General features: G+C 34.7%; 1 protein-coding gene across 2 annotated transcripts in view; it reads left to right on the top strand.

Moving 5' to 3' along the window:
• Nucleotides 1–21,721, top strand: part of Dpr1 (defective proboscis extension response 1) — a 524,933-nt gene extending 503,212 nt beyond the window's left edge. For both annotated transcript variants that reach the window (XM_076318179.1, XM_076318178.1), the window contains one exon: nt 21,265–21,721. In XM_076318179.1, the coding sequence (XP_076174294.1) occupies nt 21,265–21,365 (101 nt within the window). In that variant the 3' untranslated portion in view covers nt 21,366–21,721. The remainder of the gene's footprint in view (nt 1–21,264) is intronic.
• Nucleotides 21,722–26,110: the final 4,389 nt, after the last annotated feature.

Raw genomic sequence — 26,110 nt, 5'->3', positions numbered from 1 at the left:
AATATCGCCGAATACAGTTTCATGAAAGGTTGTTAGAAATCACAGACAATTCTCTTTAATGACTCGTCGTCCTATGCGCTTTTTGATTTCGGGATTTCGTTTCTTCGCTACCATTCAGCGACAGCTGTGATAAGACTAAAACCATATCGATAATATACAGTAAAGTGTTATTTTATACCAAATAATTTAATAACTGTATAAAAATATCAATATGTGTAAATTACACGTTCCTATATATGTGGTGTCTCCCTTTATTGATTCTAATTCCTCTGTAATGAATCATAATTCGAATGATATAATATGTTTGTATTTGAAATAAAATAAATAATTTTTTAAACTTTGAAAAGGAACTAAATTACCCACTCTCGGGTTTTGTGTCTATCTTTAGAATAAATCAAAATTATTAAATGAACATGTGACGCAACCTTAATTAATGAGGTAAGAAATGTTTATGTTTCATTTGCGTTATTAACAACAGATGTACCTCGTGGTTAGGAGATTAGAAAACGGTGCGACGTGGTAGAAGCTTTATATAACGATACGAGTAAACGTGTGTAATAAAAATAAACGACGTACAAGGAATTAAAAAATATAGTTATTTAGGAAAATCAATGGGGTGTTTCCTTTTAAAGTTTTTGAGTACTGGTGTATTTATAACATATCATCGTTACGATGTTATCGTGCACCTTTATGCATACTTTGTGTTTTTTTAAAAGGTTTATTTTGTTGTTAGAGGTACCATGTCACTATATTAATGGTGTTTGTACCTAACGCTAACTTTTATTGAGAGGATCAAAACCTTGTTTCGAGTTAATCTTTATTTTTTTGAGTTTTTACATATTTTCCAATACCGTCGAGTAATGTTTATATCAAATTACGATTTCGGTTTCAGATTCAGTTTTCATACCATCCAAAGGATATTGTTCAATCATCGTTGAAAGATTTATAGCCGGTCTAGCTGTTAAGTTGTCCATTATTGCTATCGGATGCGATGCAATCGATACAGTGCACTTTATGCACTTGAATCAGAGATGCACTTACACTTTCTCACTTCGATAGATTTGAAGACTAAACCATCCGTCCAACGGTTTTGTACAAGATTTCGTTTTACATCCGTTTGTATCTACTGTTCGAAATGAACTCAAAAGTAGAAGAAAAAACGTGCAGCCAGTTGCAAAAGGATTTACGTAGCCACCTGAAGTAGATTTCCTTCTCCCAAAATGATGCAAAATATTTTTCTGCATCTCTTGGTTGAGTTTGATACTCAACTTGATGCGTATCTCGATAGCTCAACAATTAAACATTTAACATGAAGAATATATTGCGCCCAATCTGTATAGGAAAATCAAGTAGAAAATTTAAGGTTTCCAGAGTTTCTAGATGAATGACTCGAGGTTTGATAAAATTATGAAAATCCTCTATTATAAAATAAAAAATACATCGCAGAATATTCGTCGAGGAAAGAAGTCTGTCACTTCAAGATAGCCTGTCATGGATTACTTCAAGCAGGTCAATAAAGACCTGGGAAGGGTAGATATCTGCAAAATATTCATTTTACAAATCTATGTGACAAGCATTCTTCAATGATTTAGGATGCAAAATGCCAAAGCAATTCTCGCTTCAAGCGACCCTATAAGATCATGCCACGGAAGAACGAGAACGGGAACGGCTCGGAAAAGCGCGAAAAGGTTCTATTCAAAGAACAAATTGGAGTGCTCGTGTACCTCGCTGTGACAACGGGGATGGGTATAGCACATGTCGTGAATTCTTTGAGTCAGTTCAATGAATGTCCGAGGAAGGCATTTTAGTCCACCACAAAGCGAATGTAACAATAGCTGAAAAGAACTTCTGATGTGATCTTAGTATAAAAGGAAGCCAATGGGAGGATAATCGAAAACGTGGAAGACAAACGCAGCAATTTTGTATGCTCGAGATCTATAACATTGTTATATGTGTTTCAACAGCCAACAGTCTATTGCAGATTGCAATAAACTCTGCTTTGAATGCATCAATGTCGAGTATCGTTTCGTTAGCAGCCTCACTGAAAGGGGGAATTTTCATACTGAATATCTTTCGAATCGAGAATATGGTGGCTGACATTTTTACTGAAAGTTTTCCAAGACATAAACACGTATACTGTAGAGAGTTATTTGAATTGCGGACGATGGAAAACGAGGAGTTCGATACGCCAATCACCGAAGGGAAATGTTGGAACATGCGGTTCTTGGGTTTGGTTGAACTGCCTTCTAAAGTGGATCCCATTTATTGACTGGTGATCGTATGGCACCCTCGCCTGGATGACAATACAAATGTCAAAACAGTTGACGATGTTCGCGAAGATTGAAAGATCGTGCATATTTTGTTAGTGAAGACGTAACAAGTGTATACAAAAGCAAACATTCAAACAGAGTGCATTTGACGATAGAGAATGCATTATGTTATTTTCTTTCATTTTTCACTTTGTACAGAAATTGCGAATTTCATAAAATGTCAGCTTATTTTATATAAATAAAAGTTAATTTCTATGTCTTTTATTTAAATTTTACACGTATCGTTTCTTTCTTTTCCCTATACATACGCCGACTGCGATAAATGGATGAAAACTTATGCGACCGACTGTGGTAGATGTAAATGTTATTGTTCAATAAAATTCCTATTTATTCTCGCGAAGCAGCACTCTTTTATCACGCACCAACGTATATCACCAAACGGGCATTGATGTTTTTTCAACGGAACGCATATTTAGTTAAACCGCGTTAATTGGACGCGCAATGTTACGTGTATTATTTTATAACGTGAGAAAAATGAAGTGAAATCTGCGTGGAAGTATAACTTTAGATACCAAAGAAATAGAAATTTTCTGGGAAAAGGGAAGAATTTCAATAAAGAAAACTTCATATCGTATTAATAAAGTAGAAAAACTATATCAGAAAGATGCGGAGCAACTGGATAAGAAATGACTGATTGAAGGTTTGAATTTTCAAAATAAGAATTTTGTTAATCTGAAAGCCGATCTCACATAAAACGGATACAAAAGATGTACTTTCCAGAATGTAATAAAGTTTGATTTATCGATAAAATAGAAATACCGAGCTATTATTTAATCCCATCCATAACTAAAAATTCTAATAAAACCGAAATGAAAAAAAGGACGTGTCCAGATATCCCTATATTTAACAAATTTTAAACTTTTTGTTCCTCTATAAATAAAGATCATTTTAAACCCGCGATAGGTAATGAATTTGTATGTCAATCTATGACAGATATTGACCACAAAATTCAAATGGAAATAAAAAATTTACGAGACATCCATCCGAGAGACGACTATAAAGAATTTCTTGAATTCCATTATTCACATTATTCCACATTCTATGTGGAATTCCACCTACGGATATCAAACTTAAAATGCCTGCATCATTCCACCATGCGAAGTGGATGGCCAAGACTATATATTGTTTAATAATATATATTATTCGAAATGAATTTTTCCTAAATAATAAGGAAAAACTAGGAATTCAAAGTATTTGTATGTTCTTAGTAAATCTATATATTTTAACTTGAATTCGTATTACTATACCTGTAATAGTACCACGATTAGATTTACAATTTTTAATTAATCTATATCAGTATAAACATATAGACGAAGCAATAAGTAATGCAACATAGCAAGAACTGCATACTGCATAACATTCGGTGCCTCCCCCTCCCCAACCTCTCGAGTGGGAGGTCAGTCCTATTTAGAGGGGGCGGGGGGCGTGGTGGTAACCAACTGAGAGGGCCCGTGTCAGTGAGCTCGCGTCGCTGAGCTTGGCTCACACGATACTCAGCAGCAATAGGATCCCCATCTACCCCCACCAAGAGGACACCTTGAAACTCACCCACCCAAACAGGTCACACCTTCAAGGCCCTCCATTCAGTAACTGAGGCTACCAAAACCTCTGCTCAGCCATTCTGGCAGAAGGGGCCGAACAACTCCGATAGTCCGTTGGCTAGTGGTGGGCTTAGCCAGTCGCTGTTGCCACTGCTGCAACACGAACAACCGCGCCCGATGCTCCGGGCTTCAATCTTGCGTTCCATCAGGACCAACCCCCATTCGCGGGTCTCGCAGTGGCTGTTGTAATAAGTCGCATGCCAGCAAGCAAATCCAATCGAGGAGGGGGGAGAGGGCGATAGTACGGTCGCCGCCTCATAGGACACGGTCCTATAACCACGAACGACCCGCAAAGCCAGCCGCTTATGGACCCGGCGCAGCATGAGACTGCTGTGCCGAGTAGTGGCTAGCTCGCCTATAGGCTTATATATTGAGTTTTGCAGTGGTATTTAATCATTCTTAAAAAGAATGGACGAGCTGCTCCTCGGATCTGAGTCATACATATCAGCTGTCTACGTTTGCCAGGTGGTCAAACGCCACTTTATGACACAATCAGACACAGAGACTAACGTGTCATGCAATGTAGGAAAGGCCTCATATCACCGCAATAGCTCATTGCATTGTTAAGGATTTTTCTATTTCAGCTGTCGCCTTCGACAGACTTAAATTCCACTCTGCCCCCATTTATGCTCCAACTCATCAAGCCATAATGCCTCGTTCGTCAACTGAGAATGAAATCACAACTACCCAGCGCCTAACAACAAGAAGGAGTGGTTGGCACATGTTGTTGGTAAACGTTTAGTGCAGACCAAACTAAACTACTTTGAGCACTATAGTCTTATATAGGCGGGGAGTCCGTGATCCTCGAGTCTCCGCCCAACTGCCCTCCAGGGTGGAGTATTACAGGCGTTGACGATGACCAAAGACACCGGTAATACCACCCTAGGAAACGGCGTTAAAGTTTCTTAGAATGAGCACCTTCCATGGGACGAGTCTTCTTAAACACGCCTTCATACCGATCAGGTATTGCTCGAAAGCAACGAAGCCGCAGTTGTGTGATACGAGGGTAGTTCGAGAAATACCCGATATAACGTATAGATAAGGGTAGTTGTTTGAAAAGAATGACTAAAGGAGAAAGTACCGACCTTATAAAGTTTAAGTTTGAAGTTTGACGACGTCAAACTTAGTATTTGTTTGACAGCCATCAATAGTGAACACTCTTAGTGAATCTGTAAACATGGAAAAGATTGGTTATCGTTATGTAATATAATACTTTCATTTGAAAGGCCTCACTCCAACCGATATCAAAGCGGAACTCCAGTAGAGATCACGGTGATTACCCATTATCACCTGTCCAGATGGTCACCACCTATTCGCTCTTGTCCTCGATCCAGGGTTGATGATGAGAAACGTGGTACGACCTAGTTGCGATAGACAACCCAAACTCCAACTCCACAAGAAATAGGAACAGATTCTCTACCACGTGGTGGCAACTGAGGTTGGCTTGGAAAAGAATAAGGGAGACTATTATTCGACGATTATCCTACCTCGTCAGAGCATCTCTTCACAAGCGGTAATTAAATCGTCGCTCTCGGTGTCAAGGCAACCAGAACTACCACTACCGCGACCCTAAAGTCCGTCTCCTCTACCAAAACAATATCCTTCCCAGACAGCAGGTTCATCAACTTTTAAACCAACCTAACAGCTCGAAGCTTGTCCTCTGGATCGGGATTTTCAGAATTAATTTTCCAGTCACTACCTTCTTATTTCACACCAACACGATACTAAACTCTGTTAAATTTATCTTCGATTCGGTAGTCGACGTCACGCCCACGTAGATGATGACACCTCCTTTCAGAATAGTTAGTGTGACGACTATTTAGACCTACTTTTCTCTCCTCGCACTAATTTCCGTCTTATTTAAATAATTAGAAGGTTTCATAACAAGTCCTATGAGTGTGATTAGAAAGTAAATCAGCCCAATCCAAGCGACAAATTGAAGCCAACCCTCATTGCATGTTTCATCACCGCGTACCATAACTTGAAATTAAAGGCAGTTTATTGAGTTATCACAGTCGCAGCCCGGACAATTAAGCTAAGACCGTCGATCTTTCTCCTATTACGTACCTCTGAGAAAGCCAGAAAAGGAATTCTCAGCTGGTCGTTGCGACGTTTAACAGAACGTTTTCTTTGTAATTAGCTCCAGATACTTCGAGGTTGCCATGCCTCGTACTGTGGCAAACGATGGCTGGCCACAGACCGTGAATACCACTTACTCGTTCGTATTTCCTCACAGGTTGTCCCACAGGATGTTCCAGTGAGGAAATCCCAAAGATTTTCTCTTAGCAGTGGTTCTGGTCACCAGAACAGCACCAATAGCTTCGTCACTTCTTTCCCTATACAGTATTGATATTGTTCACAATCATGCTTGGATGACACCTACTCCGTTCTATAGATGAGACAAATTATGTTGGCCTGGGTTAGGTTTGTTCCTGTTACATGGGTGCAATGGTTTATAACCATTGATTTGTCAACGACTAATGCGAAATAAAACTTTTTATATTTTTCGATGTTTATATATAAAACTATTATCAACGAAGTGGAAGAAGGTTCAGCATAAGTCTAATACTTTTTTGTTTCTTCATCTACCTAAACAGTTTCATCGAAGTCGGCGTGTAAAGGTTCCTGAAGTTCTCTCGTAAGGAGAAGCTGACAAGCAGCAAGATAATAAATGATTAAAAGCAAACCTTCGAAAATCTGATCCATAATTATAGGAAACCGAATTGTTTGCAAAAAGGATACATCGAACCAGCTATAAATTAGTACGAAACGTTTGTTTCGATCTTCTTTCTTCAAGTTCAATTCAATTCCTCTTCCTTTCGTTCAATTCAGTCAAAATTCGTCTCCCTCGACGAATATGTTATCGCGCTATTCATTTCATGTCTTGTTTACTTTTTCAATGTTCGTCGATGGAACGATTTTCATAAAGCATTGTTGATTTAACCAAATCGTGTAGGCGCTAACTCGATGTACACGTTCGTTCAATATTTGTGAAAAGTGTGTCCATGCGCCCGAACGCGAGTTGTGCCAGTCCCTCTGTGTAAATACGAGAGTGAACGTGTTTGCCACCTACCGAAGCGTTATAATATTTAATTTATTATTGCGAGGTTTGTACCGCGCTCGATTGATTACAACGCGTGCATACCTACGCACACTGCACATTCCAATTGATACGAGATCCGATTCAAAACTGGACTAGGTTTTTGGCTAGATATTTTCGTGTGTGTCTGCAATGAAAAAAAGACATTGATAATTCAAATTATCATTGCTGTAAGCTACCAGAGCTTACCTCGGTCACGATCAATCGTTTGAGAATCCCCAAAACAGTAACAATTTGTATCGAACTTACAATCGGGAAAAGATTTTACAATTAACGATAGCCACCTTGTGGTAAACACTTAAAACAAAAAAGCAAAGTTTATAATGTAATTTAAAACCGATTAAAGAAACAATCGTACATCTTGAAGACTGTTCGAGCTATTAATCGCGTCTAAAGTATAATCTGTTACGGTAGCTTCACCGAAGAATTCAAATAGTATATTCGTGATGGTGTAGAGTAATAATTATTACTCTCCGTACCAAAAAATATTAATAAAAATAAATAAGAATTATTTTAAATTGTATATAGGTTAAATGCAACGAAATTTATTTCTACAACGCAATGATACACATTTAATCCTTAAATAGACACCCGGGAGTCTAGCAAACGCTCATTATTTATTCATACTTAAAACGTAAATAAACTGGGAGCCTGACACATCTCTGCGAGCTTATTTACAGTCTGTCTCACAAAAGCGTGTCGCTGATATTTTTGTAAATATGGTTTTTTTCGCAAAAAATTTTATACAAACCGAGTATACATATAAAACGCTCTTACTTTAATAGCGAGTTCAATAATCTCGTTTTTCCAATTTGTTTTTCACTTGTCTCTAACTGAAAGCAAGGAAACTTAAAATGACTTAGACATAGACTGTCTAAGTATGAAACGTCATTTTGATTTACTACCTGTGCAAAAAGTATATGTAATTACCTTCCGTGAAATATTTTTCAGATGAAAAGCTAATTTTATTAAACGGACGAAACGGAGTAGTACTTTCTTACAGCACTGTCGGATACTAAATACTTCGAATTTACGGTGTTGTACGTTTCCTATTCTGTAATGGAAAGCTACGCTTAAGAAAAGGCATGAAGTAAAATGGTCTTTATTGTAAAAAGCGTGATGAGTTCTTGGATTTGATTTTATTGTTCAGACGTTAAGTTTTCCGAAGGGGATTTTAAAGTTTCCCCTTTTAATTAAATTGCAATGTAAGACATACTGATCATTTTAATCGGTCTTTTTCATTTAATATTAAACTATAATTTTGCTCAAAACTTTCAGAAATATTTTAATGTACAAATTTTACTGTATTTGAAACGAACGATTGAAGTAAGAAAACAAACGCGATAAAACAACTGATTATTTAAATTTGTTGAATTTCCAATAGCATCTAAAGATGATACAACAAAAATCATCTCTGGTGTGTGTATGAATGTATGTGTATATGCATGTGTATATACAGAATGTCTTTCTAGACTATTTTAGAAGATTCTATTCTACAGATACGTGATATTTATTCAACAAAATAAGAGTTCATTACCATGACGAATGGCGATTCGCAGTTTAATTAAAGTTTAATTTATTGATAAAATAGAAATACCGAATTATTATTTAATTGCACCTATAACCCAGAATTCCAATAAAATTCAATAGAAATTACAAATAAAAACTGAAAATGTGTAAGAAGAAATGTAGGTCGTGTAGACTTTATCCTCGCAAACATATATTTTTTTTCCATTAACGCGGTTACGTTTATTTCATTTCAGAAGCGGCTACAGTATTTTTGCTTGATAGCGGTGCATTTGTTGATAATTGAAACAATTGAACTCTAATGAGTTGATTTCAAATGATTGTTTTTGCCTTTGAAATGCAAAAGGTAATTTAATTCCAGCAAACGAATTTAACGCAATAAATCGAAAAAATTTTAACGGTATACTATTCGGAACAAAATTATTTGTACATTTTGAATTAATTGAAACTAAATCGCACCGTGAATAAATAATCAAATTGAAAGAGAAATAAAATAAAATTTCAAAAAAGAAATTTGTCGACAAATTGGTAAATTCGTACGTTAATACAACGAAAATGATTTCTATTAAAACGTTATTTGTAAATTAATAAACAACTATTCAAATCAAAGGCATATCGTTTTTCAATCACACGTTTTCGTGTGAAGTTATTTCAAGTTGATGTTTATTTATATTTTCTCAAGTAATAAGTTATGATAGAAAGATGTATTGTTTCGACAGCGTTCAAAACTGTAGCCAAAAAGTGCAATTTTATGAAAGTTAAAATAACTTGACAAATTCGTAAATTTCAATTCACTTGCTCTATTCAACCGTTGAATTTCGCGGCAAAAAAAAAAAAAACGAAAACTCAGCAGGTAATTACATCGCGTTCGGTAAGTTTCAAGTCCTTACGAACAATTTAATATCATTCGTTGAAGATGAAAAAGTTTAGCCAACGTCTTTGGGGAGGAACGACAGCCACAATTTCTATCGAGCAAAAGTTGGATCTAAAATAATCAGGGAACTGTTTCTGTCGACCTTTCACCACGACTATGAAAAATTATCACGGTTTTTACGACCCCGTAAAATTATCAAGTTAACCTTCTCTCTTTATACGAGATCTTCGATATATTCCCCATTCAGGACCAAATACTTTGCAAAATTTTGATGTCAGTGTCAGTTTCACAGAAGAAATTTGTGACGTTATCATGATAAATATATTTCTTTTAGTTTTAATAATATGTTAATTGCACTAATTAGATATGAACGATCCCTATATTGTTTTGCCTCACCGTAAATTTGTGTAGAAAACTATCCCTAAATATTTTCTACAATATTTATGTTTGCTGTGGCATTATTTTTCAAGCGTGTCAACAAACACCATAACTTGGCACATATCGTAACAAAATTATTTTTCTTGGTGAACTTACCTGATTTTATCGATCGTAATCTTCACTGATAATATTGAATTTATTATACACTGTAACATATTTCTTAGATACTTCTGTATCTAAATATTGTTAAACTTGCAATTTATTCTCACATGAAATTTATTTATACCTTTCCAGTAAAACAATTATCTCCCAGAGCTGCAACCCACTTGGAGATCTTTACACGTTTGTAATTTATCACTTTGAGCATCCTTTTAATCTTTTAATTTTTAATTTCATTTATTTCGTTATTGCCAAAATCCATCAATTCATGTAACTGAATTATAGAAATTACTTGCTATGGAATATCAGATAATATCAGGCCATAAGATAATTTATTTATAAGAAGGGAACAATATCGAGTCAAAAACGGTAATTGAAGTAATTAATTATTAAATTAATTGGGAAGGCATTGATCGGTCATTAATGATGACAATCAATGTTACCAATCTTGCTATATTTCAAAGTCATTTGTAAACAAATAAAGCAACGACAGTAGTACGTTAGGCATAGTTCGGTTTGCAAGGTTTGTCTATTTCATTTATTTCCGCTTGGTAAATTATCAACCGAACGTGCACCTATGCAAAATTTATGCATTTATGCAAAACATATGTAATCTGCAAATAATACAAAATAAAAACTACACTTCAAAAATCTAACGACAAAATATATTTCTGTCCAAGTTTAAGACTTCCTGCAAAAATGTGCATATTTGTAAACTTATATATATATATTAAGAGGGAAAGTGTATTTAAAATTGTTCAACACGTAAATAATTCGTTATATTAGAGTTTACTAATATCATAAAATTTTTAACAATATTGCAACACTAGACATTTGTAACAATGAAATATCTATGTGTGCAAAATACCGGTCTAAGCTGTGTTTAGTTTTCTTCTCATGGGGAAATCTTCCAAAGACTTCGGGGTTGTTTTCTCCGCACCAGGTACATCTAGAAGCAGAGTCTACCTACTAAAACCCCCACGGTGGTTATATTCGCACGATTTCGGGAGGATACAGGAAACCGCAGACAGCATAACATACGGTACCACCGCCCCCTCCCCACCGTGCGTTTCGTGTCTTCGTCAAAAAGGGGATGTTTACCACCCCTTCCCCTCCACGTGTCATGGCATCGGAACGCTCACTAGCGTAGCAGTACGATACCGATGGCGACTTATTTACGATTTATTGTCAACTGCTTCATCCTCCGAGAGGTTAAGGGAAGGATACAAGGCGACCGGCTAGGAATGCCTATTTACAGCCCCTGCTGGCGAACTTGCGCTCTCGCTCCGTGGCCACCTGCGACATTACACTTTCGCAGGAGTATGCCACGCCATCCATTCTCCCTTGCCATCGAGCATGGCTCTTTCCACGCTCAGCAGCGAGAAATCTTCCCCAATTTCACCCATGAGGACACGGTGCTCACACGCCCAAACGGGTTACATTTCCAAGGTGTGTTGGGCCGAGTCCTGGTCTCTGGGACAATGCCAGCAGCGCGTCATCGCTTCCTTCCCTCTACGATGCAGGTACTGTCCGAAGCAATCATGCCTGGACAGTACCTGCACTGTTCGGTACTCGAAGTTACCAAAAATCTTTGCTTCGACAATTTTATATAAAATATAGTAATTATACAATTTATGTACCATTATTGTATATACCTTGTAAGTATTTTTACCTAACATTTCACGTTAAGAATAATATATATGAATATCTTCGTTATTTGTGAGTATTTGAAGAAATTATTTCAACTGTTGTATTGTTTTATGAAAGAAATGTAACAAAAATGAAACAAAATTTTTCTTTCGAGGTTAATTTCTGATTATGACTTTCTTTAACGCAGTAATATCATTCTTTTTAATATTCTTATACAGTGTAAAACGACGTATTCGAAGATACATGGAGCTATATAGAAATTTGTATTAGAAACATTCTATACAAGAAATGACAAATGAAAATTTACTTGTATAGTAAAAGAGCCACGTAATAATGTGTAGTTATTATTGATTTGTCATTACTTAGTCATAGAAAATTATAAAGAAGTAGTGTTTGTATGATTTGATTTTTCATCCCTTACTTTCTTAGTAGCGAAACTAAAAAAAGATCGTTACTTAGAAATAAAAAATCAAATAGATATACTCACCAAAAAAGCGGAATATAAACTAATAGATCTTCCAATACCTTCCACAGACAATACATCACTTAGTTGGACCCCGATAACAAACAATAATGAATCAGAAGATGAACACAAAGAACTCTCTACCAAACCATTAGATAATGTAACTGCCCAAACGACTTTGTACATTCATCTAAACTAACTAATCCCACCAACGTTTGCAATGGAACTTAAATAGTTTTTTGGATCAAACTTTTGCAATGGAACTTAAATAGTTTTTCCGATCAAACTTTTGCACTGGAACTTAAATAGTTTTTTCGATCAAACTTTTGAAGTGGAACTTAAATAGTTTTTCCGATCAAACTTTTGCAACGGAACTTAAATAGTCTTTCTGCTCGATTGTCATACCTACCTAATTGAGACACGTGCAAAAACATTTTAATCACGAATTGAGTTGCTGTTGCGGAATCCGTCATAATCGAATTTTTCGATCTTCTGTGTGTAAGTATATGGTATTCCAGAATACGTATGCACGATTTAATCGTCACTTTTCCAGTTTGCATTAAATTGCATTTGTCTCGCCTTGCCATTGGAATAATTAAAGCGTGCTACTGCAATTACATTATTAAAACGTTTTTAATTATTTGACGTGCATACCGTAAGTGCAATTGATACAGTAAGTAAAAATGGCTTAAATTCTAACTGTGGTCTCAATAAAGACAAAAATGATCGATCAGAAATGATAAATGGGAAAGAAATAGGAAAAAAAGAAAACGTACGCAGGATCAAAGTTAGATTTGCTATGTATTTTCCTATTGTAGATTAAATGGTGTGTATTATTCGTCTGCTTTCGTTACTGCCTTACGAAGCTCTATAGTTTTATTGTAGAAGTAGTTTTTAAGATTTTGTATTTGTTTGCTGTGTAAATTTTGCACGAGATCTCTCTCTTTTCTTTCGACTGATCGTTTAATTGCAGATGAAAAAAATACGTGTGAAATATTTTTCAAAGAATTATATTATTTGTAAGTTTCATTAAAATCGATGATTGACACTTAAATAATGTCCCTTATTGGATTAAAATGAAGTAATGTTTTCAATATTATTTCGTTGGTATCATTTTTTCATCCTGAAACGCTAAATTATCTTCTCACTGAGGTATAATACAAAAAAAGCAACAACGTTCGCACCAAATAGATAAAAACCAGCTGTATAGCAAGACCTCATAACCTAAATACAGCTCGACTCAAGAAAAGGATGGAATGAAATATGGGCCACAGTGAAACGAATAAAAATTCACGATATAGCACCAGATTTTTATTAAGCGATATCTCAGAGCAACCTGAATAGAAATTAAAAACAACCATGATTCAATTAAGGACTAACCGCTTTAAAATTGTCCATGAATAATAAAGAAATACGAATCCACTTCGCTACACCAGCTGCAACATTTAAATAACAATTGGTCTATTCTACGAATGCAGAAGGTTAGAAATACGAGAACGAACGTACAACTTTAACCCAGACGTACCTCCGACATTGCAAAAATATTTAAAGAGCATCCTAAGCTTTCTAAAAAATACAAATCTTTATAACATTTAATCGCAATAGTACGAATGAAATATAAATCGCTTCTTGTCATTAATGACCAAGCATTCGGTGTTATGTGAAATAAAATCATAGGTGTAAAAAAAAGAAAAGTAAAGAGTGTGAAATGATTAAAGAATAATTTCTTATATTTTTGAAACACTTCGCAAAAAACCATTCGAATCATCCGTTTCTATTTATTTATATTTCTATATTTTTCTTCCATATGAATTACACGTGACACGAAAATTTGCATTCTTTTATTCGTCAAATCGATACGGGAAAAGCGCGATCGTATATGTCCTTCTAGACATTGATTCGTTGATAGTTTAAGAGTACGCAGAATTGGAAAAATCAGTAGTTCTTTTTGGAGTTCAGCCGCGCGCAATAATTTAAAGCTGTGCTCTTTTTACGAAAAAACCTTTAGCTTTGATCGACTGTCGCGATACCAATGTTAGATCAAAGAATGTTGGACTCGTTGCATCAAAAGGACTGTTCTAAAGGATGTTCACGAATATATGACACAGCGACTTTTCAAAGAATTACTGACTCGTAAAAGTGTTCGGGAGTTAAATATAGCATTTTTTATCATAGTTAAAAAGGCAAATTTTACATTTACTTTGTCAATAAAACCATATAAATAACTTTCTAACAACGTTACGAAGTTATTTTAGATAAAATTATCAAATTCTTTGACATTTTCAAAAAGCTTTTCTGCCTGATTATTTTTTCTTAAAATTTTTATTCAAAATTGCGGACAACTTAATCTTTTCAAATATGTATCTATATTATTAAATTCAGAAACTATTTTCAAGAGTATATTTTTAAAATTGTATCTAAAAAATTACTGATAAGTAATTTCCGTTTCAGTGTCTTTGATTGGGAATGAGTTTTACTGAAGTTAGTATACTATTTCTAAATATACATATTGTCTTTACAGTCATTATTCATTTATGATGATAATTAGGAATTCGAGTAGTTTTCTTCAACAAAGATGTATTGTCGAAAAAAATGTAGTGATGCTTACGACGTCAAATTCGTTGTATAAAAATCTAATAATGATAATTTACTTAAATTAATTTGAACAGAACGAAGTCCTATTATCTCGTTTCCAACTGTGTTGAAACAGTTGCTACATCAACACAAGGATTTTTAGAACAATTTTTAGAACGTATCCCGTCTCGTTGGACAGACATTGCCTGTCGAAGAATACAACAATAGATTAACTAACTGACTTGTTCTGAGCAAATTTTGTACTTTTATGTGTAGTGTGTAAACATAGCTAATTTAGTTGGCGTATCTAATCGTATTTAATTAATTGGCTAAATATCTAAAGTGTTTTTCTTGAGTCACTATACGAATAAAGTAACCTATACTTCAAACGCTAATTATGAGTTGAACCATTCGATAACTTAATTCCTCCCTAGCGCAACGTACAGCTTGCCAAGCAACCAATCGTTTAGAAGCACTGTTTCCGGTACTTTCCTCCGGAACGTCAGTTAATCTTCAACGGTAACCCCCTGACCTTGGTCGAGTTTCTTAAATCGTAAAACGCTACGCAAACCCATCTTGGCTTTGATGCATCCATGGAAATAATGCAACAGCCGCAGCATCAAAGGGCACATCTCGACACCGATGCGACGCGAGTAATTAATGAAGACGAATTGGTCTATGCCTCTCCACTTCGTTTCGCAGTGCATTCACCTGCGAAAGATTTGTCCTCCGGCAAACTATACTTACTGATAAATCACGGTTAATTAAGGTGATTAATGAGCAAGAAATGGCCGTTTCTCGGGTGGTGAGATTCAGTAATGGTGGACGTAAGTGCATTATCTTCCTGGGAAGGCTTAATTTCATCCCGCCATTTCAGTTGCGAACGCTTTATTTTTACTGCAAAATTCGGTCTAAAGTTCAGAAGGATCAAGGTGAACAGCAAAAAGTATTCTATCAAACTGAATGTACTTTAGTAGAAGGATAGAATTTATTCTAACGCTGTTTAACAATGTTCTGCGTTAAATGGTACTTAATTATTAGGAAGATTCGATTATGATAAAATATTATAAGTCGTGGAAAATGGTTAACCCCCTAAGTGCTTCCTTTATTACTCGTTACTCTCCGTGTATCAGTAGCTTGCTTTCTTTTATTTTTGTTCCACCTACCAATCATACTTCTTATCTGTGAACTACACTCTCGCGTCTCTGAACTATTTTTCTCGTTTTCTAATCTGTCATTCTCTTGTTCTTTCTTTCCATTTGAACGTGTGATAAAAGGAATAATTAAACTGTAAAAAAAATTATCTCAGCTCGTAGTATCCTTGCTACTTGTTATTTCAATAACACGTCTACTTAAGTGAAGTCTAAGTTAATCTCATTTCTTCGATGAAATTAAATTGATAGATTAGACGATTGGAAAAAATTTGATACAAACGTATTCTTGAACCTATTTTTGAGGTAACGATTTTGTAAAAACAATAAAATTTAAAAATGTAGAAATATATATAGACAATAAAATTTCATGACCAAATTGTTAATGTGAGTAAAACATTTTATTTCAATTGCTTAACGATACATTTAGAAAATTGTTGAAAATTCAATGAAATCTAATTAGAATGCAAACTCTAATTGTTATGTTAAATTTTTTTGTTTTTGGACATCGATCATCTTTGATAAAAATATACAGTAATATCAAAAATAAGGTATAAACTGAAGATTAAATATACAGTCTGCATTTACTTCTATACAAATTTGTATTCAATCTGTTACTGACTCTAAACAAACTTCAATCGATAACTTGATAATTCCTATATATACTCATCTTCATTATTTTCTCAAATAATTATAATTACATCGTAGAAATATTTTTCTGTTGATAAATAATCATACCTACCCTTTCTCATTATTAAAGTGATTAAATACATTTGCAGACCTATCACGTTTGTGTTTTTACCTTCGAAAAGTCTTCAATGAAAAATTCCAGCGACAGATTTTTTTTCTGTTAAAACCGCAGTTCAGAAGCTTCGACCAAAATTATCTACCCCACATTTAGTGTTGCAATATTCATTGACATCGACAGCGGAAGCAAATATGCACACTCGACGAATCACGCGCAATCTTTCATCGTCAAAATTCGTATTTCTTCCGGCAGTGTAAACGAACCGTAGACTCGGCCCGAACCGTAATTATGTCAAGCAATGTGCATGAATTCATCTTTCCTCTGTGCTTGCTGGATGCACCAACCACCATGAAAAGATAAATATTCAAATATGCATAACAACCATGAAAACGAAGGGATGCCATTGCCAATTTGTACCTATGTATAATTCAGTTGCAAAAAGAATCGATTTAGAAGACCCTCAAACACTCATCTCGGTAGGAGAAACCCTCTTCCAGCTCTAGTGGGCAATAACAAGAGATGAATTAAATCATATCGCAAATAATATCGGTATTTGATTACAAAAAGCTTGTTTAACAGTTAATTCTTGGATTCAAAAAAGATCGTAATTGCAGAGCTTTAAGTACACTACAATGGTTAATGTCATTGATTTATTTTGATAAAAACGAAATTTGGAATGTTTATAGATTGCAAAAATTAATTTAATTCTTAAAATTGACGTTATCTTTTCCAATAAAATAAATAATATATACCAAGTTAAACGGTCTTGAAATCAGGCACGAACTCTGTATAAAAGAAAATACCATTTTTTTTCTGTAAATGGTTTCTGAATATTAATAGATTATTAAATGATTTTTGTATACTGTGAGTGTTTTCATCATGGTTATTAGAGAAGAAGATATAAACTGTGTTTTTTACCCGTTGCCATATAATTATTACACGAATGTATCATAATAAGTAAAATGTTTATTATATAATATTTAAACTCTTGGAAAAATATTTAATTATTTCGAATGATAAATAATTTGAAGTTTGATGCATCTCTTATACAGAATAAACATATCCACACCTATTAATGATATTATTAGTAAACCTACCATAATTTTTTGGTCATTGATGACGTAGTTCAGAATTTTGTGTAACATTGAAAAGTAATTTACAAAATTGATACAAGCATACGACATACTACGTGCCATAACATAAAAATGTGTACCTATAACTTGAAAAAACCCTAAACCCCATTGATTAGAATAAACCCTGCGTATATATAATACATTTTGTACCCAATATTTCAATTTTATCTCGCATCATTATATACAATTTTCATACAGGAAACTCGGAACAATATTGAAAAAATAGAATGACTTCGTTTCGTTCTTGCCGATATCAATCGATGACATTTTCCCGTAATTTTGTAGACAAATGATTTTGTAACTAAAAGCGACACGCTTTTAATTTATTCTGGGCTACCTTATTTTGTAGGACTTGCAAAATAAAATTCCTATGTTTTTTTCAGCACAAAGACAAGGGTTGCTTTCGCTAATAATTTCACCCCGTCATATACCTTACTTGCAGTTGCACATCACGTGCAATGCAATTTATGTCACGTGCGGTGATTCGTGACGAGCTTCACAGTATTCTGTAACCAGACCCATCCCTTACGTAGTAATTTCAACTGAAAATATTGTAACTGTACACCGAACACGACCACAGATTTACGAATAATGTGTTCCAAATAAATTTTATGTCACTCACATTGTCTAGAAGAACCACGTGTTTTATTGTTTCTGAGCGGAGTTAAAACCGTACAATTTCTCTCTCGCAACCTCTTATTTATAAATCACTTTTGTATTCGTATCAATTATCAAAATTATAAGTGACTATAAACATATTAAAGCGATTGGACATACTTTTTATATATCTTTTATATATAAAGAAAATTAAAAATAAATTGGTATTTTTGTAATTTTTTTGCTCTGAGTGTGCATAAACGAGGCAAAGTTAGTGCATACTATAGATGGATTTTTTGATAATAAAAGCATACCTTTTCAGAAGTAATATTTCAACGTTTTCTTATTATACGATATAAAAGAATCCATAAGAAACATCTACTAAGGCGATCATAAGGGAAAACATTTTGATAATTATAACTCAACTTACACTATTCTGAATTCTCTTTCAAATTTTCAAATTGCTATATATACTTATCTATATCGATCTATCCAGGCTTCTCCTTTCTTCAAAAAGATGTATATATGTTTAAACAAATTTAATTTAATTTTAATGGTTTCATATTATTCATATTAAAAGACGAAACTGTTTTGATAAAACTACATAAAGAATGTCAACATTTTTTCATTTATAAGCTTTTTAACTTCCAGTTTCACCTTTCCGAATCTAGCATCAGGGAAAGCTATTTTGTAATAAAAATATAATTTCTGACGTGTATAATACTCAGAATCGTTGAATTTTACCATTAAACTTTTTATGTAATGCAGCGACTAAATTCGTGGCTTTGCTAAAGGTACAGAAACTAAGGTCCAATGGAGACAGGGCCATTTTTTGTTGCACGAATGGACCATTCTGCTGCAAAAAGAAGACACAGCGTGATTACATTCTTGCTCCACCCATAATCTGTTGTCGCTCGTACGATCGCAAGCAAGAATCACCATTGGTCGAAGACCGAGTGAGAGGCAATACTGTGTCATTGGCGTAGCCTTCTAATCAAATGTTAGCTATTAAGAAATAGAATGATTTCGTTCTTATTTAAATCCTATCACTAATTCGATAAGTTGCTCGTAATGAAAAAATAAATACAATTTATTATACGTACTAATATTCTGAAAATTATTTATAGCAAAAAAAACTAATTTGTATTTATTAAAAATAATGTAATTCCACTTACATGTACATGAAGTACAATAAACTCCACCTATACTCATTTCTATCTAGATAAATTCTATATAATTACAATCTTTACATTTTCTTACATTGCAAATCATAAAAATTATACTGGTTTTAGTACTAACATAACTTATTCTTGTGTAAATTGAAATTATATAGACTTTATCCAGATAGAAACAAGTATTATATAAGCGGAATTATATTACTTTCAATAAATACAAATTAATTCTTTCCGCTATAAATAATTTTCACAATGTTGGTGATTATTACGCGTATTAAATTCTATTCATTTTTTCATTAAGTGGAACTTATCGAATCAGCGGTAGTACCTTTCTTTTTTTACATGGGGGAAATCCTCGGAAGACTCCTCCAACCCCTTGGGGAGGGGCCGGGGGAAGTGTAGGATTCCCCGCATGTGGAACGACCGCATGCGGGACTTACCCACTAAAACCCACCACGGTGACCATCCTCACACGTTATCGGGGAGAGCCACCAGGAACTGAATCGCATCAACGCTTCCGGTGAACCCCCGTGCAGCGCGATTGCCGTGCCCCACTCCTCCTACTTTCCACAGCGCCTAGACGCTCGGCGATGGGGCCGGGCCACCGTAAAGGGCGGCCGTAAGCCCCAATCTCACGACCGCCCACCGCTCTTAGGAGGGCTTACTCGAGCTCACACGAGCCCGCTCTCGCCTCCGTTCCGCGGAGACCTCCTGCAAAATTACAGTTTCGCAGAAGCAAGTTTCGCTTCCACTTTCTCTCGCTGCGAACATGACTCTTACCACGCCCGTGAGCGTGAGATCCAACCCAATCGTGCCGATCAAGACACGGCGTTTACCCGCCCAAGCTGAGCACACTTCCAAGGTGTATTGGGAGCCTACGCCAATGCACCTTACTAGGAATTCGTTCTCACTCGGACCTGGGATCACAGCCGTAGGTTTTCGTCACCGTCTTCGACCAACGACGATTCTTGCTTGCGATCTCAAGAGGATGTAAATACATTGTGCCTTCTCGTAAACGGATAATACATCTATCAATAGGCGTGATTGAGGTGTGAGGTGTGACAACTTGATGGAGATACAAATTGTATGGGACTTCAGAAATTCAACGAGTATTGATGGTGTTTTAACACCAAAGAATCCACCACTTTCCTTTCTTGTAATAAAAAACTGATTGTCACAATAATTATTGATTTTATGTGTAATTCTCTAGTTTATCCCATCAACAAACGTTACTCTAGCATGCTTCGATTAGCGAGAAGTGAATGAAGAATACGATTGTAGTTTCTTACTTCTATGACGTGTCTCATCCGCTATCGTACCGTACCTATAATTTTTAATATCGTAATAACTATTTATTGGTACATTTCTATTTGGTATTCGAAGTATAAATACGAATGAATCTTACTCGATTCTTTTCTTTCCTTTTCCTTGATGAATGTGTATTGCTAAAATTTAAAAAAATTTTTTTACAACATTTTTGTAAAACATAAGAATTCTAGGTTGATCTCGGTACTGAATCTGTATTGAATCTTCAAATAGAACTGGTGCGGTAATCGAACATTTAAAACCGTCCAGAAATGAAACTGACAGTTAACTACCACCTTGTAATTTGTTGTATAATTAATTGAAATTCGCTCGCGAATAATACAGAGAAGAAAAGACAACCATCGTAAATGGAACAAGGTGTGAAAATAGATCCACCCTTAAGGACTGAAAGACGCAAAAAAAAAAAAAAAAACTATGTGCATGTATAAACGAAAGTTCAAGGTAGACCCTAATCCGAGACTCGTTGTTCTTGTTCCAGAAGAACATCCAGCTGCAATGCAGGGGAACACGGCAGCAGGCTCGCCGACATCGAAGACGGTCCTCGTAATGCTCGCCTTCTTTTTGGGTCAATTGAGATAATGTGTGTTCTGATGCGTGTTTGAGCGTGTGCTACAAGTTGTTTGTGAGCGTAGGAGCACGAATGCATCGTGCGCACCCCGATGTATCTTACGTAAAACGTAGTTTCCCTTGCCTGTTTGTACCTTGATCAAAATTCAGTTGACAACCGAGCATGCCGCGGAACGATCATCGGTAAAGAAGTTTTAATGTACCACGAAATGAATGTTTTTACCGAATTAAAGCAATTCGGTGAGTCCCTTTTTTTAATTTAACTTCGTGGTGTTGTTTCGGAGGAAGTCGTCGATGACAATGCTCTTCGTCATATATTTTCTCGGAACTTGAAACTTTTGTTGTTTGGGACGAGACAATTTGTGAGACCTTATATTCCTTAAAACGGAGGATTGTTTTGACAATTCAAATATATAATTAGACAAAAAACGTTTCGATTATTTCACTCTTCCATGTCAAGTGGATCAAATGATGGCACTGGTGTTATTTGGCCTCCAGAGCAACACGCATGAGTGTGTATTTATTTAATCGTTATATTATGACTCTTCGACCGTATGAATTGAATCTTCTTTGGGTATAATTAAAATAAATAGGTAGAATCGAAAACGTTAAAACCGTAGAAACATCTAAATACGTGATTGAAAATACCAATGTTAATATTTAATATGTTTATTAAATAAACTCACACGTGTTGCTCGGAGGACCAAGTAATTACAGATTATTGTTATCAAGTATGTAATTAATTCAAAGAAATTCTAAAGCAACCACATCTCTAGCGGTATTATTGCATTCGTTGCATCATTTTCAACCGAAGGGTTCATATAATTCTTAAATTGAATTTCGTTACAGGAAGTTGTAAGCAATTTGATAAAATGAGAATCGATATATTAAAAAAGAACTGGAATATTTGAGAGGGGTGTATTTTATTGAAAATCTATATTACATTTTAAACGAAGAACACATAGAATTAAGAAGCAAATGAAAAATACGTGAAATATGAAAAGAGGTACGTAAATTGAGAAAACTATTGTTTCGGTATAATGTTATTATTAGCAAAGGAAGAGTTTTTCCATTTCTAAACCGTTGATGCAAATAAAATCTACGTGTGTGTATATATATATAAAAATAACAAAAATACGAAGTCGCTAAAGTGTGCAATATTTTGAGGGACATCTCAACACATATGCACATATTACTAAAGACTCAGAACAGCCTCTTTGCAAATCTTTTGTGACTCAGACGTTCAATAAACAATTTCTTACAATATTATTTTTCAATAATATTTGATTCATTTTTCAGAATTATCTCTAATGCTCGAATTATCCGGAATAGTAGAAACAAGACAAAAATTGAGGGCTACCTCAAGTTCGTAGAACTTTCCCCACCGATCGAGTCTACCTACCCTTGATTCTAACTATAACAATAAAATGTGGAAGAAGATACGAATCGTCAAAATTTTCTCTTACTCATTAATAAAAGAAACATACATTTGTATAAAGAAAGAAATTGACTTTAATTTGTTGCAATCGAAAAGAACTTATTCTACAAACCTAATACTTTACAAAATGGAAGATAGAGTAAAGTATAATACAAGGAGCGAGGAAAAAGAATGTTAATCGTTAAAAAAAAAACAGAAGAAAATATTTTCAATATTCCAGCACCGATAGATTATTCTTCGAACAAACGAAGACACGTCGTCGACATTATTGCCCGAGAATCTCGTTTTTCAAATTGTTCCCCGACGAAGCGATGTTTGTGAATTAGACCGTGGGGAAAGTTTCCGAAGATGGAGAAGTTGTCATTTGGAATAGATGATCGACCAGCACCGTTTGGCTTAACTCCACGAAACGAAGAAATGGAGTCGATTAAATTGTTGCAGATCGTGAAAGAAAAAAAAAATCAGTCACGGAGTACGAACTCCGTTATCGAATTTCATTCTTCTTGACCTTGTTAGTTTCGGAACTAGTTTACACTGTGAAACAAAAGGATAATGTTGCTACGTGATCCGTGGACGTCCGGTGCACTTTGAAAAGGAATTACTGACCACTAATGAAAAAAGTTTAACGCTTCATCCTGCAACTGTTGAAGATAACGATATTTTTTCACGGTGTAATTTTCTATACGAATTATGGGTATAGAAAGGGAGATCTCGTAAAAAAGTCGAGCGAATTTCCTTAAGAAATCGATAAACTTTCTCGTGCAATTTCGTAATGTCGATGATAATAAACAAATAAATGTTCCCGAGATTTCTTACAAACGATATATGGTACTTTCTTGTGTTATATCGAGGTTGTTACAACAATGCCTCGATCTGTCGCAGGTTCGGTGTCATCAATTAACGAGGGCGCTAGATGTTCCAGGAACCGAGCACTGTGGTTGTTCATCTTCATCTTGCTCACCTTTGAGTACATTACAGGCGAGTATAGAGAACAATGGCAGCCAGTCGAGTACAGTTAGAGGACGAGGAACATCGACTATATAGTTACGTGACAGCTTCCGAGGCAAAAATCACGACAATTGGCACGATTAAGGCGTTAGGCTTGGCGCATCATCAACTTTTCATTGCACGATAATTATTTAAGAAATCTACAGACCCGTATCTTTTGTCACCTATTTGGTTGATGAAAAGTGGATAGTATACACTCAGGCCTACTGCGTATTATGTTTCTCGAATTCGGGACTAGTAACACGAATGTTAGAGAGAATTTGATTTTAAATTGTCACGTATGCAAGTGACAATCAAAAACTTTTTTTCTTTTTTTTTTTTGTTCTCATTGCTGGCGAAATGCGAGTATTTTCATAGATTCCATGTAAAGTATCTTATATCATGGCGAAGAAAATTTTGAGAAAAAGTAAACATATGGCAGTGATAAATTACAAATAAAAATAACTCCTGATTTTACATGTCAGTTATACATAACCTCTCCTTTTTGTCGAGTACTTTCTGAATTTGATACCTTCTGAAATTGAAAACCAAAATCGATAGATTTTCTAAAAAAAATTCGACAGAAATTTTTCACCGAAATATAATAGATTCTTTCGAAAAAATCATATTTTTTATGCTTTGTCTCGGTGAAATGATAAAGTACTTAACACGCACAAGGGATGATATTTAATATTTTAGTGTAATAGTTTACTAACATCTTTATAGCATTAAGCCACAATGCGATCAGTATGATAAGTATCGTAGATTAACTGGAATATTGAATATCTAAATTTAATTTATATTATTACATCGAGAAAAACTATTATTACTAATAATCGGGTGAAATTGAGATATTTTGTTACCAAAAAAAATTGTCATCGACGATCGATTTCGACGATTGGTATTAAATTAATTTTCAAATTTTGACAGCCTTCCACCGCTGTTAATTAAACGAAGTTTGAAATTTTCTCACAAAGGAACACATCGTTTACCTCTCCAATTAATTTTACTTAATGCTAATTTTTTTACGATAACTTTTAATTGTTATAAGTCGACTATTTATTGCTACAATAAATTAAGTTCAAAGTTTAATCAGTGGTAGAGATATATACTCGGGCAATACCTAAATATTCTGTTACTTTATCGAATAAAGCGTTTACTAAACTCGTCACGTAAAAGTCCACACTTATAATAGAATGCCAAACGGGAAATTGATTAAATATAATGGATAATGGAAATAAAATCAACCGATCCATAGAAATATTTAAGCGTTACCTCTTCCATATTATTTAATCCTTCGTTATATCTTCCACCTTTACATTCTGCCTAATGTATTTAAGTGTTTAAGAGTTTTATACACTTTTCTGTCTCACTGAAGAAATACTAAGATGGTATGCCATACATTATATGGAAAATGCAGACCCATAGATATACACTTTTCTGTCTCACTAAAGAAATACTAAGATGGTATGCCATATATCATATGGGAGTTAGGTTTGATGAAATCTACGATTAAGGAAATATCTTTCACAGGCTAATTGAACTCGATCCGACTATAATTTTGAATATACGTTGAGGTATACGATCTTGCAAAACAAACCTTGAACGCGAGTTTTCGAGATTGTTCGCTTTGAGGCTAACAGCTGTATCAAAGGACTGGCATAATTACATAATAATAGTTCGTTCATAATCCTAAAAGACATGTGCCTAGATACATATGTGTATGGAAACATAGTTGGGTCAGTTGCTCAATAATTCGAGAAACCATATTTGAAACTATATATAAGAGCCCTAATAGCTTCGAAACTGATTATGTGTCACACTACTCGTGCATATGCCTTTTTTTCGACCTATGATTCTTTTAGACCTTCAAAAACAATTCGGGAACCTTATTTGCAGGTACAAATACAAGCTAATAATCGGATTAGAATTATTCTTTAGTATTTGACGAGTACGGTCTAAAAATATCAATTTTAATTGACGAAAAATATCTCGTTTTTTTGTTATTCATGATACAATCTACAAATGATGTATACAACATGACAAAAAATTTAGCCCAACCTTAACCTAATTCTAATTCATAAAAACCAATACTAATCGCAAGATATTAACAGAACGTTACATTTGTTCGTGAATGTTCGAACATTATTTTCGGTAAAAAATCTACTTTTACTTACACAAGGAATCTAATGGCTCCAGCTCAAGTCTGCCACGATAAACAAACAGATATACATTTGTATTGTACCATTAATAACTTTAAAATGGATAATTTACACCGATTAAAATTTTAATTTTTGGATTGTACTCGTCGAATGCTACAGACTGACGTAAC

This window comes from Ptiloglossa arizonensis, chromosome 8 (genome assembly GCF_051014685.1).
Source record: "Ptiloglossa arizonensis isolate GNS036 chromosome 8, iyPtiAriz1_principal, whole genome shotgun sequence".
Taxonomy (NCBI): Eukaryota; Metazoa; Arthropoda; class Insecta; order Hymenoptera; family Colletidae; genus Ptiloglossa; species Ptiloglossa arizonensis.
Note: the sequence above shows the minus strand (reverse complement) of the source record. Positions and strands in the feature narration are given on the sequence as shown.